Source organism: Alnus glutinosa, chromosome 2, assembly GCF_958979055.1.
Source record: "Alnus glutinosa chromosome 2, dhAlnGlut1.1, whole genome shotgun sequence".
In the NCBI taxonomy this organism is placed as follows: domain Eukaryota; kingdom Viridiplantae; phylum Streptophyta; class Magnoliopsida; order Fagales; family Betulaceae; genus Alnus; species Alnus glutinosa.
The window spans coordinates 37546840-37562417 of record NC_084887.1 but is presented as its reverse complement, the minus strand read 5'-3'; the positions used below and the strand labels follow the sequence as shown (position 1 = coordinate 37562417).

Here is a 15578-nt window from a genome sequence, read left to right as displayed (position 1 = left end):
CCAGGGAGGTTTTGTCACCATTTACTAGATCTTTGTTCCTGACTTCTTCCACCAAGATGATCATGCATGGATTGCGACAGGTCTGATATCTCCAAAGGAGAGTTATACTTCCTTTGGGTTTTGGATATACAAACAAGAAAAAAGTGTAGGGTTGAGATTGGGGGATAAGTCCCCAAAAAATGTGTTTGGTGGGAATCAAAATCTGCAGAATCAGGGACAGGTCCCCTGGTTTTGATTCTTTTGAATATATTTATATATATAGTTTAAAAAAAAATATATATATATATATATATATATATATATATATATATATATATATATATTTTTCGGCCTAAAAACTAGGCTTTGCCCCTATCAAAATTAGACAAAATTCTGGTTCTGTCCCTTGAGCAGAAGATTGGGAGTGATTGACTATTTGATATCTCATGCATATCATGCTCGATTGTTTATTATAGGGGAGCAGAAATTATTGGTCCAACTAATTGGAAAAATTTGTGAGTGTTGATCTGATTTCATCATGCAGAACAGGCACCAACCAAGGGAGGTTGAAATTCTTGCTGCAGATTGGCCCTTGGATGACCATATACAGTTGCCATACTGAATTCCATAGCACAATATTTGTAAATTAGTCTACAATGCAAAATTTAAAATGGAACATTTGATCACCAAAAATGGTCATCTAAGTAATATATGTGATTATTGCTCATACCAGAGATTGACCCAACACCAAAATATTGTAGGAATATTCTTATTCATGAACCAAATCAAAGGCCATGATTGTGAGAATCATGTGCTCTAAAGACAGATGTCAATTTAATAGACTAAGTTGGAGAAATTTACTCCAAACCAGTTTGAAAGACAACTGTCCTCAATTTTTTAATTTCTAAAAAGATGTAACATTGTTATCTTTGAATCTTATTTCTAATTTCTCACTTTTGACTAACTTGTTAAGTTAAATCTTTCATCATCAGAAAGAGTTTTGTTGAGGTTTCAGATGACTTAGAAACTCTTCTCTTTGCTTCTTTTTCTTCTTCTTGGTGTCATGCTTGATGCTGTTTCACCTAAACTAGGTGACCCTTAATTATGCAGTTCTATATATATGTTCTAAATTTTCGAAAGGAGTAAAGAATATCCCACGATATGCCCAAGAGTTTTGTACCTAAAATCATCTAATGCAAGTGACCCTACTGTCTCCTAGTGAGGACATTGGTGGTTGCCCTCTAATGCTCTAATGCTTTGTTGTCACTTTTCTTAAGGGCCCCTCGCTGACCTTTTTTAACTCTCCTGTAACCCCTTTAATACTCCTGTGTTTATCATATGATTAAGGGTCAAATAACCCTTGGTTTTAATCATACTTTTTCTGATTAAACTAGCCTGAGAATCATGCATGTATTTTCAAATTTCCATCAGTTGTTTTTTCCCTGGGTAGGTGAGAGATTGCATTAAGAAAAGAAAGGATAATACAAAAGAAGGGGGTGGGGCACCCCAACATAGACCACGGTACAAACACTACAGTGAAATATAAAACCTAATGATATATAGAAATGAACCAAATAAATGGCTTGATCTAATAGTTTCTTGACACACGTCCAATTCCGACATATGCATTATACAACTGAGTTATTTGTCAATATTTACCTAATTCTTATTAATATAAACATTTGTGTTGGGCTTATGGGCCGGCAAGCTCACATAACCGAACCACTAGCCCACTAACCCAAGTTCACCCAATAGTTGAAACACAGGATTATCTCCAAAACTACCTTCGCGCCACTTGGCCATTTCCGTGCCACCTGTGCCACTTTTATCACCAATCCACGAGCCCTAGACCTCAAGCATATACAAGGCATGATAGAATGTCAATAAGTGTGGGATAAACCACCCTAAAAATGATGATAGTACAGATGGTGAGAGGGCATGTCATTATAAAAGGCAACCCACAATGGTAAAATGGACTTTTGGTCTCATTCCAAAACTCTGTCACGTTTTTATTCTAAGCTATTCTTTAGACATTTATTGACTTAAGCATTGGAATCATCCATTGCCAGCCCATACAGGCAAGCCTCTTTATTTATTTTTCTTTTCTTTTACAGGTGATTCCGATTGATATTCCGGCACGAGAAAAACCGTCCTAACAATTTGTAACACCTCAAAAATACAATAGCACAAGAAATTAAGATTAATCTGGTCTTTGGATACTCGGGATTAGTGAAGCTGTGTCCGTTTGCTGATTACTTTTGTACTTTATTATAATTCTAATCAATTAACACTAACTCCCGAGTTAACCTTGTCGTTTTGCCAATGTACTTGATTCATCAGCTTTCCAGCTTCCAAATGAATCCATGGTCGGAATTTTATGGCACTTCCATGTTGTGGTGAAGGTGTAGCGCCCCAGATTTTAAGACATAAATTATAATGGTTTAAATTAATTTTAAAACATTTTAATAAGGAAAAAGAATAACTACGATTATTTATGAAAATAAATGTGTATTTTTGTTTGTAGAAACGTTTATAGTTGCAATTTGATAAAAACTCAAAATAGACCTTAAACTTTGGAATAACGGAAACAGGGTCAAACGAACTCCATTTTGGTCGATTCAAAAACTGAGACGCTCGTTTTGAAGTCCTCTAGCTACCCTCCAAAATTCATGATTTTTGGACGTCATTAAGGCTATGAAAACACCCGTGAAAAATATGACCCCTGTTCTGGACGGAAATTCATATTATTCTTTAATGGGCCATCTTTGGACTTAACCCAACCCATTCCAATTGCTATCTACAAACCCAACCCACCTTTGAGAAAATAGTAATTTCCTTGAGTGAGAAACTAGGCATAGTAGATTGGTCTAGCAATGAGAATGGTTAAATAATAATAATAATAATAATAATAATAATAATAATAATAATAATGTTAGAATAATATATTAAGGTTTGAGTGTATTATGGTAGGTAAATTTGAGTGCATTGGTAGGTAAGGTTGAGTGCATTGTGGTAGGTAAATTTGAGTGCATTGTGGTAGGTAAGTTTGAGTGCATTGTGGTAGGTAAGGTTAATTCCCATCCATTGGATCAAAATGTGTCTACTTGATCCTAACCATTCATTGTGCATTGTGGTAGGTAAGGTTAATTCACATCCATTGGATCAAAATGTGTCTACTTAATCCTAACCATTCATTGTGCATTGTGGTAGGTAAGTTTGAGTGCATTGTGGTAGGTAAGGTTAATTCCCATCCATTGGATCAAAATGTGTCTACTTGATCCTAACCATTCATTCTCTTATAAATAGAACCAAGGTGGAAGACACAATACCCATCAAGCTTCACTCACACACACACCTAAGGCCAAGAGAGAAAATTGTGGGATTTGTGTAGTTTTGTGTGGTTTAAGGCTTGAAGTGTGTGCAAGGAAGTATTTTGGTAAAAGCTCGATCCCGATGCTAATGGAAAGTCCAAGTAAGGGATCCTCTACCCCTACTCAAATTGTTATGTTGTATTACTTTAATTATTCATTTATTTGCATAATTTCGATTTGATTGTTCTTGTTCGGTATTTCAATTTATTTTGTTTACATGAAGGATTTGTCTTAAATTGGTTTTTGATGTGAAAGTTATTGAATAAAAATGATATTTTGGAATTTGTGATTTTGAGAAAAACCTCGGTTCTAAAGGACTTTGCAATTTTTGAGAATTTATTATTTTAACCGAGATGTGAAGTCACCTTTTTGGAATAACGATAAAAGAAGAAAAAAAAAATTTGTGAAACCCTCCAACACGTTGCCCCTGGATATACAAGAAAAGAATGAGAAAGTTTTGTGAGAAAACTCTATGAGATATATATAAAGGAGAAATTTTTGAGAAAAGGGCACGTGTGTGGAGGAGACTATTATTTTGGGCCCCAGATATATTCGCAGAGATTAAGCTCGGTACCGTTGCTTGAGATGGAAGCGCACCCGCTGAAGAACTTAGTGAAAGCGGTAATCCGTCTCTATGTCATGCTAAGTGCACTTTAATTAATTAGCTGACGGGGGCAGGGCCTGTGGCCACAGGTAAACTGCATTACCTGCCCGAGGTCACAGTAATGACCGCGCAACCCTATTTACACAGGGCGTAATAGTGTACAGGGGCATATTATGAGTAATGATTGATTTCAAACATATATTATATCTTGTGTATAAAAAAATGAGTTTTTGACAATTGTTTTGAGGTTTTAAAGAAAAGAATTTAACTCAACTGTTTTATGGTTGAGGATTTCCTTACTGAGCATTTTTCGCTCACCCCTTATTTTGTTTTGTTTTTAGGTTATGAGCAGAGTAACCTAGGCGGCCCGGATGGGATCTAGGAATGCATTAGAACATTGCATTATGTTACCTTAATAAGTGCACTTGCACAACAAATTTAGCTTTCTTTAAAATCTCAGTTATTGAATCTCTAAAAAAATTTAAATTTTCTAAATAACTGTTTCCGCATTTATTAAAGCTCTGAGTTTTAAAATCTTTATTATTAATTGTTATTTATTTATTTTAGTGATTTATTTGAATCAGCATATTAGTTAAGTTATTTGGCGGACCTTATAAATCTTTGGAGTTTTTAAATGAAAATGAATGAACCTAACCCTTAGCGGTTTGGAGGCGTTACAGAAGGCATCTGTCATTTTAAACCAAAAGATGAGAAGAGTTGCCTCCTAACGACAAAACTGGCCAGCCTTCAAGTCGAAAAAATAAAACCAAGGCCAGCCTTTAAGGAGTAAAGGAATCTTATCAAAACTAATATTATTATTATTGGTTATTGGCTTGCAATTTGCAAAGATTAAGACTTTGGTTGCAAAAATATATGGAAAACAAAAGCAATATGTCAACGAGGACGACCATATCTGATTCTTCATTCCAAAAACATGACCCTTTCCATTGTCTTCATCAGGGTGGTGGCCATTTATAATTCACAAGCCTCCATGCTGTTTGAGCTATCAACTCAAAGTGCTTTTCCATTCAATCATTTATCTCCCCCCATGAACAACATCCTCCTCTTTTTTATATGTCTGAATGACCTGGCAGGCTGGCACCATCTTTGCTTGGCCTCTAAGCTCCTTTTTAAGCAACCCTTTTATTGCTGACTCGAAAAGGGCTACCTAGCCTGGGAGCTCGAGGGTTCCTCAATTTTGCTTGGTAAAAGCTTGTGAAATGGGAAGGCAGCCTTGTTGTGATAAGGTTGGATTGAAGCGAGGCCCATGGACGATTGAGGAAGATCACAAGCTCATGAACTTCATCCTCAACAATGGTATCCATTGCTGGCGAATGGTTCCTAAGCTTGCAGGTATATATATATCTTTTCATGACTCTCATACCATAGTTTTGATTTGTGTTCATGGTTTCATTTAGTTAACACAATGCCAATATTTGGTGATTAAGGTTTGCTAAGATGTGGGAAGAGCTGCAGATTAAGATGGATTAATTATCTAAGGCCAGATCTTAAGAGAGGAGGTTTTACAGAAACGGAAGAGACTGAAATTATTCAGCTTCATTCACGTCTTGGTAACAGGTAAGCGGTAATTTAATATGGTATCAAAGAGTAGAGGTTCTAAATTTAACCCTGTCTCTATCATTCATCTCATATTTCAATTAGATATTTCACGTGTTGTGGGTGTTAGAATATAAATTAAATAATTAAATTCATCACTTTCTATTAGTTTAAGCTTTTTAGATAAATAGTAATTTAACATGTAATAGAAACTGAGTTGTTAAGCTGGTTCTTTCTCCTAACACAATGAAGAATTCTGCAGGTGGTCTAAGATTGCTGCACATTTTCCTGGTCGGACTGACAATGAAATCAAGAACCACTGGAATACAAGAATCAAGAAGAGGTTAAAGCTCCTTGGCTTAGACCCTGTGACTCACGAGCCCTTTGAGCAAAAAGGAAGCAATGGTGATAATAATGAGTCAAATTCATCAAAAGGACAAGAGGAAAGCGTGGAGTTTAAGTCCTCCATGGACAATCATGCCAAGAGAGATTCTGCAGGAACAGAGGAGAACAGGGATGAAGTGGAATTAATTTCCTTGGATGAAACAAATGATGTTTTAAACAATTATGATGGCTGGTGGGGAAGCTTGGACTTGGGATACTCATGGATGAAACAAGAAGCCAACACCAATACTTCCTACACTTCTTCATTTTCCTTGGAAAACTCTAGCAACCCTTCCATGGGTGAATCCCCCTCAATTCAAGAAGATTCTCTACGACAATGGGCTGGAAGTGTGGATTCCATGCTCTCATGGGAGGATGGCTTCAATCATCTGGAACAAGTGTTAGGTTTTGACATGATTATAGTTAATTGAGTGGATGTCATTGTGTGGATGGTGGAGCAAGCCACTTAATGGTGGATGGTGGAGCCTTCTTGCCACTCATTCCACTCAATGATGGATGGTGGAGCCTTCTTGCCACTCAATGGTGGATGGTGGAGCCTTCTTGTGGAAGAAGTTGTGGTTGCTTCTTTCCTATATAAGAAGCACATGGCCAACCAAACATAGAAGGGGAGAAGAAGTGAAGCAGAAAATCTAGGAATCTCAAAGCAAGAGAAAAAGAAAGAAGCAAAGAAGGAAGTTTATCCTTCTTGGTGTGCGGTACAAAGTAAAAGAAAGAGAGGTTTTCTCTTCTTGATGTGTCGTACAACAATACACAAGTGAGTGAAATCTGGGTGTATTGGGGCTTTGGGCTTTGAGTGATTTTCTCCCTGTAACTATTTTAATAGTGAATTTTCTCTGCGTCTCCTACAGTGGATGTACCTCGGTTTGAGGGAACCACTTAAATCTTTGTGTCATTTGTGGGTAATTTAATTTCTCCCTTGTCTTCTTAATTTTTTCGCTTCTCACGGGTCCTGGGAAATAGGACTTATTTCCTAACAACAAGACCATTTTTTTCTTGGAGAACTATAACCAATGAACATGCTCCCATATTCTGCTCCCCAAGTGTCTTTGGTTTCTATTTTTAGTTGGATGAACAGTGTCTTTAATTTCATGAACACTAGACCAATAAAATTGTTATAGAGGTTAGTGCGAAGATTATTGTGATTGATTACTGTCAAGTGAGAAACAGTCGATCCCTTTCCACTTCTTCTAATTTTTCCTCTGCCTTCTTGTTCAAAGGTCATGTTTGTTAATGTTTTTGTTTTCTGTTCTAAAGTCAAAGACATTAATAAACAACCCAAAATTAGAGGTGATAATTCAAGCCCATGAGTCAAGTTCGGGTCGTATCGAGACATTGGTATAAGACTATATAGGTCAACTATAACTTGACCCATTTAATTAAACGGGTCAAATTTCTTAATTCTAACCAACTAAATTCATGTTGGGTTCATGTCAGGTTCGCGAGTAGTATCAAAAATAGTCAACCTCAAATGTCACGTGTCGAGTTCGAGTTGTATCACGGCACATGTATAAGACTTTATAGGTAAACTATAACCCGACCCATTTAATTAAACAAGTCATTCCTTCAACCTAACACGATAATTTCGTGTTGGGTTCGTTTCATATTTGTAACTCGTGTCAAAACTTGACAATTTTACCAAAAGCACAAAACACAATTTTTTTTATTTATTTTTTCCAATTTTGTCATATCAAAACATTTTTTTCAAACAAAATATTTTAATTCAAATATTATAATAAAAATTGTAATATTTTTTTTGTCATTTAAGTAATATAGGCATTTAAGTAATATAGTTTTTTCAACGGTGTAAATTTAATTCGATATCAGTGTTCTGAAACCTTCAGAAAGAAGCAAATTTACACAGAAAATCTAATAGAGAAAACATCAATATCAGTGTTCTGTTAGTTTTTAAGCTACACATTAATACGTTTTTGACTTTTTGGCGTCCTCTCTCTCTCTCTCTCTCTCTCTAATACACAGACACGCTATCATGCAGTTCTATTTAGATAGACATAATTAGCTTTATTTCCATGATCATCAAGATCCCAAAATGCATAAACAGAAGGTAAATTAATGAAACATTAACCACGAATATACAAGAGGTAAACTTGATGAACAACAGCCAGCATGGGAAAGGTTTATTACACTGCTATGAACATATATACTGACAAAAACATCGCGGGAAACGCGCGAGCACATGCGCGCACCACACAGTCCAAAGGAGAGAAGGCATAGACAAAGCCAAGAAACTAAGCATGACTAGCCAATCCCAGTATGCAAAGGCCGGCATATCAAACAAAAAATATACTTACTTTCTGCCGAACAAGACTTGGTGGCATCGATGGCTTGTGATTGACAGAAAGTAATCCATTCCAGCCCGTGAATTAGTATTAATTGTGTTTTCAGCCAATCCATGCATGTTAACTGTCGGTAATTATGCAAAAACAATTTTATATTGATCTTAATCTCATATTAATTAAAATGAAAAAAATAGTCAAGAGTACTGGATGAATAATGTTAAAGTATTTTCAAAATTAATATGTATATATATTTATTTTGTGTCTTGGGAATGATTTAAAAGGAAGGTGTTAAAGAGCATTAAATGAAGATAGTCCCACATGGGAAAAAGAGAAACTGGAGTTGGCATTTATAAGGACCAACACACTTTAAGCATTTAAAGTAATACTTGGGTGTATACTTTAGTACGGTGCGAAGCACCGGACGCACACGCGCGCGTGTGTGTGGCAGTGGGTTGTAGGGCGCTAGTGGCGCTTTGATAGCGCACTCATGACCTTTCGATTTTGGATGATCCTGATCAATCGATCTAGTGATTTAATCTAAACCATAGGATGCTTCTTAGGTAAATCCAGTGGTTGGATTTACTGGACAATCAAATAAATAAACTGTAAGGTCAAATCACATTTGATCTAATGGTTGAGATTAATAAATAACGATCTAATGGTTATTATTAATCAATCATAGACAGTTATTTGATCTGATGGTCAGATTTAAGTGTATGTTAAAACAGCAGTTTATGACTATTACTTAAGCAGTTATGGACGGTTGGATTAGCAGTTATTTCAATATTATACAGAAGTAACTGCTGTCCAGTTATCAGAAATATACAGAAATAACTGTTGTACAATGTTTAATAAAAGAAATAATAAAATTTATTTTATCTTCAATGCCTTTTTCTGATAACTTTTGTATTTAAAATTAAAAAGTTAGAATTAAAATAAAATTAAAATATATATATATATATTTCGGCCTAAAAACTAGGCTTTGCCCCTATCAAAATTAGACAAAATTCTGGTTCTGTCCCTTGAGCAGAAGATTGGGAGTGATTGACTATTTGATATCTCATGCATATCATGCTCGATTGTTTATTATAGGGGAGCAGAAATTATTGGTCCAACTTATTGGAAAAATTTGTGAGTGTTGATCTGATTTCATCATGCAGAACAGGCACCAACCAAGGGAGGTTGAAATTCTTGCTGCAGATTGGCCCTTGGATGACCATATACAGTTGCCATACTGAATTCCATAGCACAATATTTGTAAATTAGCCTGCAATGCAAAATTTAAAATGGAACATTTGATCACCAAAAATGGTCATCTAAGTAATATATGTGATTATTGCTCATACCAGAGATTGACCCAACACCAAAATCTTGTAGGAATATTCTTATTCATGAACCAAATCAAAGGTCATAATTGTGAGAATCATGTGCTCTAAAGACAGATGTCAATTTAATAGACTAAGTTGGAGAAATTTACTCCAAACCAGTTTGAAAGACAACTGTCCTCAATTTTTTAATTTCTAAAAAGATGTAACATTGTTATCTTTGAATCTTATTTCTAATTTCTCACTTTTGACTAACTTGTTAAGTTAAATCTTTCATCATCAGAAAGAGTTTTGTTGAGGTTTCAGATGACTTAGAAACTCTTCTCTTTGCTTCTTTTTCTTCTTCTTGGTGTCATGCTTGATGCTGTTTCACCTAAACTAGGTGACCCTTAATTATGCAGTTCTATATATATGTTCTAAATTTTCGAAAGGAGTAAAGAATATCCCACGATATGCCCAAGAGTTTTGTACCTAAAATCATCTAATGCAAGTGACCCTACTGTCTCCTAGTGAGGACATTGGTGGTTGCCCTCTAATGCTCTAATGCTTTGTTGTCCCTTTTCTTAAGGGCCCCTCGCTGACCTTTTTTAACTCTCCTGTAACCCCTTTAATACTCCTGTGTTTATCATATGATTAAGGGTCAAATAACCCTTGGTTTTAATCATACTTTTTCTGATTAAACTAGCCTGAGAATCATGCATGTATTTTCAAATTTCCATCAGTTGTTTTTTCCCTGGGTAGGTGAGAGATTGCATTAAGAAAAGCAAGGATAATACAAAAGAAGGGGGTGGGGCACCCCAACATAGACCACGGTACAAACACTACAGTGAAATATAAAACCTAATGATATATAGAAATGAACCAAATAAATGGCTTGATCTAATAGTTTCTTGACACACATCCAATTCCGACGTATGCATTATACAACTGAGTTATTTGTCAATATTTACCTAATTCTTATTAATATAAACATTTGTGTTGGGCTTATGGGCCGGCAAGCTCACATAACCGAACCACTAGCCCACTAACCCGAGTTCACCCAATAGTTGAAACACAGGATTATCTCCAAAATCACATTCGCGCCACTTGGCCATTTCCGTGCCACCTGTGCCACTTTTATCACCAATCCACGAGCCCTAGACCTCAAGCATATACAAGGCATGATAGAATGTCAATAAGTGTGGGATAAACCACCCTAAAAATGATGATAGTACATATGGTGAGAAGGCATGTCATTATAAAAGGCAACCCACAATGATAAAATGGACTTTTGGTCTCATCCCGAAACTCTGTCACGTTTTTATTCTAAGCTATTCTTTAGACATTTACTGACTTAAGCATCGGAATCATCCATTGTCAGCCCATACAGGCAAGCCTCTTTATTTATTTTTCTTTTCTTTTACAGGTGATTCCAATTGATATTCCGGCACGAGAAAAACCGTCCTAACAATTTGTAACACCTCAAAAATACAATAGCACAAGAAATTAAGATTAATCGGGTCTTTGGATACTTGGGATTAGTGAAGCTGTGTCTGTTTGCTGATTACTTTTGTACTTTATTATAATTCTAATCAATTAACACTAACTCCCGAGTTAACCTTGTCGTTTTGCCAATGTACTTGATTCATCAGCTTTCCAGCTTCCAAATGAATCCATGGTCGGAATTTTATGGCACTTCCATGTTGTGGTGAAGGCATCTGTCATTTTAAACCAAAAGATGAGAAGAGTTGCCTCCTAACGACAAAACTGGCCAGCCTTCAAGTCGAAAAAATAAAACCAGAGGCCAGCCTTTAAGGAGTAAAGGAATCTTATCAAAACTAATATTATTATTATTGGTTATTGGCTTGCAATTTGCAAATATTAAGACTTTGGTTGCAAAAATATATGGAAAACAAAAGCAATATGTCAACGAGGACGACCATATCTGATTCTTCATTCCAAAAACATGACCCTTTCCATTGTCTCCATCAGGGTGGTGGCCATTTATAATTCACAAGCCTCCATGCTTTTTGAGATATCAACTCAAAGTGATTTTCCATTCAATCATTTATCTCCCCCCATGAACAACATCCTCCTCTTTTTTATATGTCTGAATGACCTGGCAGGCTGGCACCATCTTTGCTTGGCCTCTAAGCTCCTTTTTAAGCAACCCCTTTATTGCTGACTCGAAAAAGGCTACCTAGCCTGGGAGCTCGAGGGTTCCTCAATTTTGCTTGGTAAAAGCTTGTGAAATGGGAAGGCAGCCTTGTTGTGATAAGGTTGGATTGAAGCGAGGCCCATGGACGATTGAGGAAGATCACAAGCTCATGAACTTCATCCTCAACAATGGTATCCATTGCTGGCGAATGGTTCCTAAGCTTGCAGGTATATATATATCTTTTCATGACTCTCATACCATAGTTTTGATTTGTGTTCATGGTTTCATTTAGTTAACACAATGCCAATATTTGGTGATTAAGGTTTGCTAAGATGTGGGAAGAGCTGCAGATTAAGATGGATTAATTATCTAAGGCCAGATCTTAAGAGAGGAGGTTTTACAGAAACGGAAGAGACTGAAATTATTCAGCTTCATTCACGTCTTGGTAACAGGTAAGCGGTAATTTAATATGGTATCAAAGAGTAGAGGTTCTAAATTTAACCCTGTCTCTATCATTCATCTCATATTTCAATTAGATATTTCACGTGTTGTGGGTGTTAGAATATAAATTAAATAATTAAATTCATCACTTTCTATTAGTTTAAGTTTTTTGGATAAATAGTAATTTAACATGTAATAGAAACTGAGTTGTTAAGCTGGTTCTTTCTCCTAACACAATGAAGAATTCTGCAGGTGGTCTAAGATTGCTGCACATTTTCCTGGTCGGACCGACAATGAAATCAAGAACCACTGGAATACAAGAATCAAGAAGAGGTTAAAGCTCCTTGGCTTAGACCCTGTGACTCACGAGCCCTTTGAGCAAAAAGGAAGCAATGGTGATAATAATGAGTCAAATTCATCAAAAGGACAAGAGGAAAGCGTGGAGTTTAAGTCCTCCATGGACAATCATGCCAAGAGAGATTCTGCAGGAACAGAGAAGAACAGGGATGAAGTGGAATTAATTACTTTGGATGAAACAAATGATGTTTTAAACAATTATGATGGCTGGTGGGGAAGCTTGGACTTGGGATACTCATGGATGAAACAAGAAGCCAACACCAATACTTCCTACAGTTCTTCATTTTCCTTGGAAAACTCTAGCAACCCTTCCATGGGTGAATCCCCCTCAATTCAAGAAGATTCTCTACGACAATGGGCTGGAAGTGTGGATTCCATGCTCTCATGGGAGGATGGCTTCAATCATCTGGAACAAGACCATTTTTTTCTTGGAGAACTATAACCAATGAACATGCTCCCATATTCTGCTCCCCAAGTGTCTTTGGTTTCTATTTTTAGTTGGATGAACAGTGTCTTTAATTTCATGAACACTAGACCAATAAAATTGTTATAGAAGTTAGTGCGAAGATTATTGTGATTGATTACTGTCAAGTGAGAAACAGTCGATCCCTTTACACTTCTTCTAATTTTTCCTCTGCCTTCTTGTTCAAAGGTAATGTTTGTTAATGTTTTTGTTTTCTGTTCTAAAGTCAAAGACATTAATAAACAACCCAAAATTAGAGGTGATAATTCAAGTCCATGAGTCAAGTTCGGGTCGTATCGAGACATTGGTATAAGACTATATAGGTCAACCATAACTTGACCCATTTAATTAAACGGGTCAAATCTCTTAATTCTAACCAACTAAATTTATGTTGGGTTCATGTCAGGTTCGCGAGTAGTATCAAAAATTGTCAACCTCAAATGTCACGTGTCGAGTTCGAGTTGTATCACGGCACATGTATAAGACTTTATAGGTAAACTATAACCCGACCCATTTAATTAAACAAGTCATTCTTTCAACCTAACACGATAATTTCGTATTGGGTTCGTTTCATATTTGTAACTCGTGTCAAAACTTGACAATTTTACCAAAAGCACAAAACACAATTTTTTTTATTTATTTTTTCCAATTTTGTCATATCAAAACATTTTTTTCAAACAAAATAACATTTCCCAAAACACATTAATAAACATAGGAATTGATTATTGTAGCAAAAAATACCCCCAAAACACATTGATTACTATAATTTATTTTTCTTTTACTTTCGTCAGGATTGAGCTCGTGGGGACATCCGACCAGTGGGGCTTAAAGCTTGGATCTATGACCCTCATTTTATTTTTATTTTTGTTGGTCGATCTCCTTTGTAATTGTAAATTTCTCCATAGTGTCATACATCATTATGAAGTGTCCAAGGTTTACTTCATGTTGTTCCTCTTCCTCATATCCCTTTTATTCTTTTCTTTTAAATAGACATAACAAAATATGGGCAGCCAAAGGAAACCAAAAAAGAAAAGAAAAGAAAAGAAAAATAAAATAAAATAAAATAAAAGCTAGATGGCCATGACTCATGAGTGCCTGCTGAGATTATTCTCCTCTTAATCATTCTTAATTGGATATAATATTCAAGCCTGCTGATTTATTGAGCTTTGTGTTGGGGAACTTTTTGAAACTTTTTATATTAATTAGGACCAGGATAATTGGACGCAGGTCGTGCTAAACACTGAAAACGAAGGGGAATCTCAGCACCAGTCTTGTTTATTTACGTGCATGCACCTGTAGATATTTTGAGAAATTATAAGAATCTAAGTTGGAAACCCATGATCTCCTTCTTCCAAATTAATGGAATTGTGGGAGGCATTTGTCTCTTAAATCCAATCCCTTATACCAAACAACTAAACAAGCCTTAAGTTCATGGTTGACAGATTCAAATGAGTAGTCCGGTCGAATCTAAGACATTATTTAAAGTTTTTTTCTTTTTCTTTTTTTTTTTTTAAAAAAAAAAAAGATGGGTTGGAGGAAATTCTTCAAACCCAATTGATATTTATCCTTTAGAACTTAGAGCATGTGATTAATTTTGACTTGCATGTCAATTTAATAAATTGAATTAGAAGAATTTCTTCTAACCTATTTGTAAGAAAACTTAATCCTTATATTTGAGTTCTAAAGGAAAACTTCATCCCTTTTCCCTCTTCCTCTCCCCCCTCATTTATGTTTTTCCACTCCCCAGATCTACCTCCCTTTCATGTCTTGGCCTCTCCCTTTCTGCCTCCTCCCCCCCTTCACCGCCAAAGACTTTTCAAGAACTCACCGGTCGCCAGTGGAAAACTTGTTTATTTTAATTTTATGTCTTCAAAATCAACAGGGATAGTTTTCCCTCGCACGTAAGTAAAAGTGAACAAGATCATCTTGTTGCTCTTAGGCGTCCAACTTGACTCACTTGAGTAATGCTATAAAGAAGATTTTCTCTCACGGCCCTTCTATTGGACCGGGCTTTGGGTCCATTTCAAATTATCTTACTCTTATTTTTAATTTATTATATTTCAAGTGCACTGGATCCCTAGAATGACACTTTTTTTTAGAGAGAGCGAGAGAGAACAGACTCTTAAGGAAGAAGCCAAAAATCATCAGACCTGGACTTCCAATGAGAGAAAGGTATAAGGAAAAGGCCAAAAAAATAAAATATCAAAGAGATAAAGAGAAGGATTAAGTAGTTATAACAAGGTAAGTTCCCTTATAAACATTAAATGTCCCATCATATTCTATGGGCTGCCTACTTGGTTCCATAGCAGGTGACAAAATCACACACCAACTACACCAACTTGGTGATTAGCGTTAATTAAATAACTGTTTCAAGCATGGTGCATGCGTCATCTCACTTCTCTTGAAAGGAACTACAAACTAAAGCTAAAGCTAAGCTAAAGGCTTAATGAAAAGGAAATTACAACAAACTAGGAAAGAAAGATAATGATAGATACTACGAGGTCATGTTCAATAAGAGAAACTAATGAAGTGCGCCCGACACCATGATTTCAAAGGCCAAACGCACATTTTTAACCAAAAACGCAAAAAGTGCCCCATTTCGAAGTGCATTTGAAAACGTGAAAACATCTTTATTTTCAAAC

The 15578-nt window shown here is 35.9% G+C and overlaps 2 protein-coding genes across 4 annotated transcripts; both read left to right on the top strand.

Annotated features, from left to right (window-relative positions):
- Positions 1–3311: 3311 nt before the first annotated feature.
- Positions 3312–6797, top strand: LOC133859962 (myb-related protein 315-like). 3 transcript variants are annotated; one of them, XR_009898834.1, is made up of 5 exons: positions 3312–3451; positions 5049–5307; positions 5403–5532; positions 5774–6381; positions 6422–6797. XR_009898834.1 is itself a non-coding variant. In XM_062295551.1 (4 exons), the coding sequence occupies exons 2-4, from the start codon at positions 5175–5177 to the stop codon at positions 6324–6326; spliced, it is 816 nt and encodes a 271-aa protein (XP_062151535.1). In that variant the 5' UTR covers positions 3312–3451; positions 5049–5174; the 3' UTR covers positions 6327–6797. The 3 variants fall into 3 exon arrangements, 2 of the variants coding, with proteins under 2 accessions (XP_062151535.1, XP_062151536.1); XM_062295551.1 differs by having other exon boundaries at positions 5774–6797; XM_062295552.1 differs by having other exon boundaries at positions 4915–5307; positions 5774–6797.
- Positions 6798–11552: 4755 nt separating this feature from the next.
- On the top strand, positions 11553–13108 carry LOC133860945 (myb-related protein 315-like). Its single transcript, XM_062296625.1, has 3 exons — positions 11553–11902; positions 11998–12127; positions 12369–13108. Exons 1-3 carry the CDS (start codon positions 11770–11772, stop codon positions 12913–12915), a joined length of 810 nt encoding a protein of 269 aa, XP_062152609.1. The 5' UTR covers positions 11553–11769; the 3' UTR covers positions 12916–13108.
- The last annotated feature ends 2470 nt before the right edge of the window (positions 13109–15578 follow it).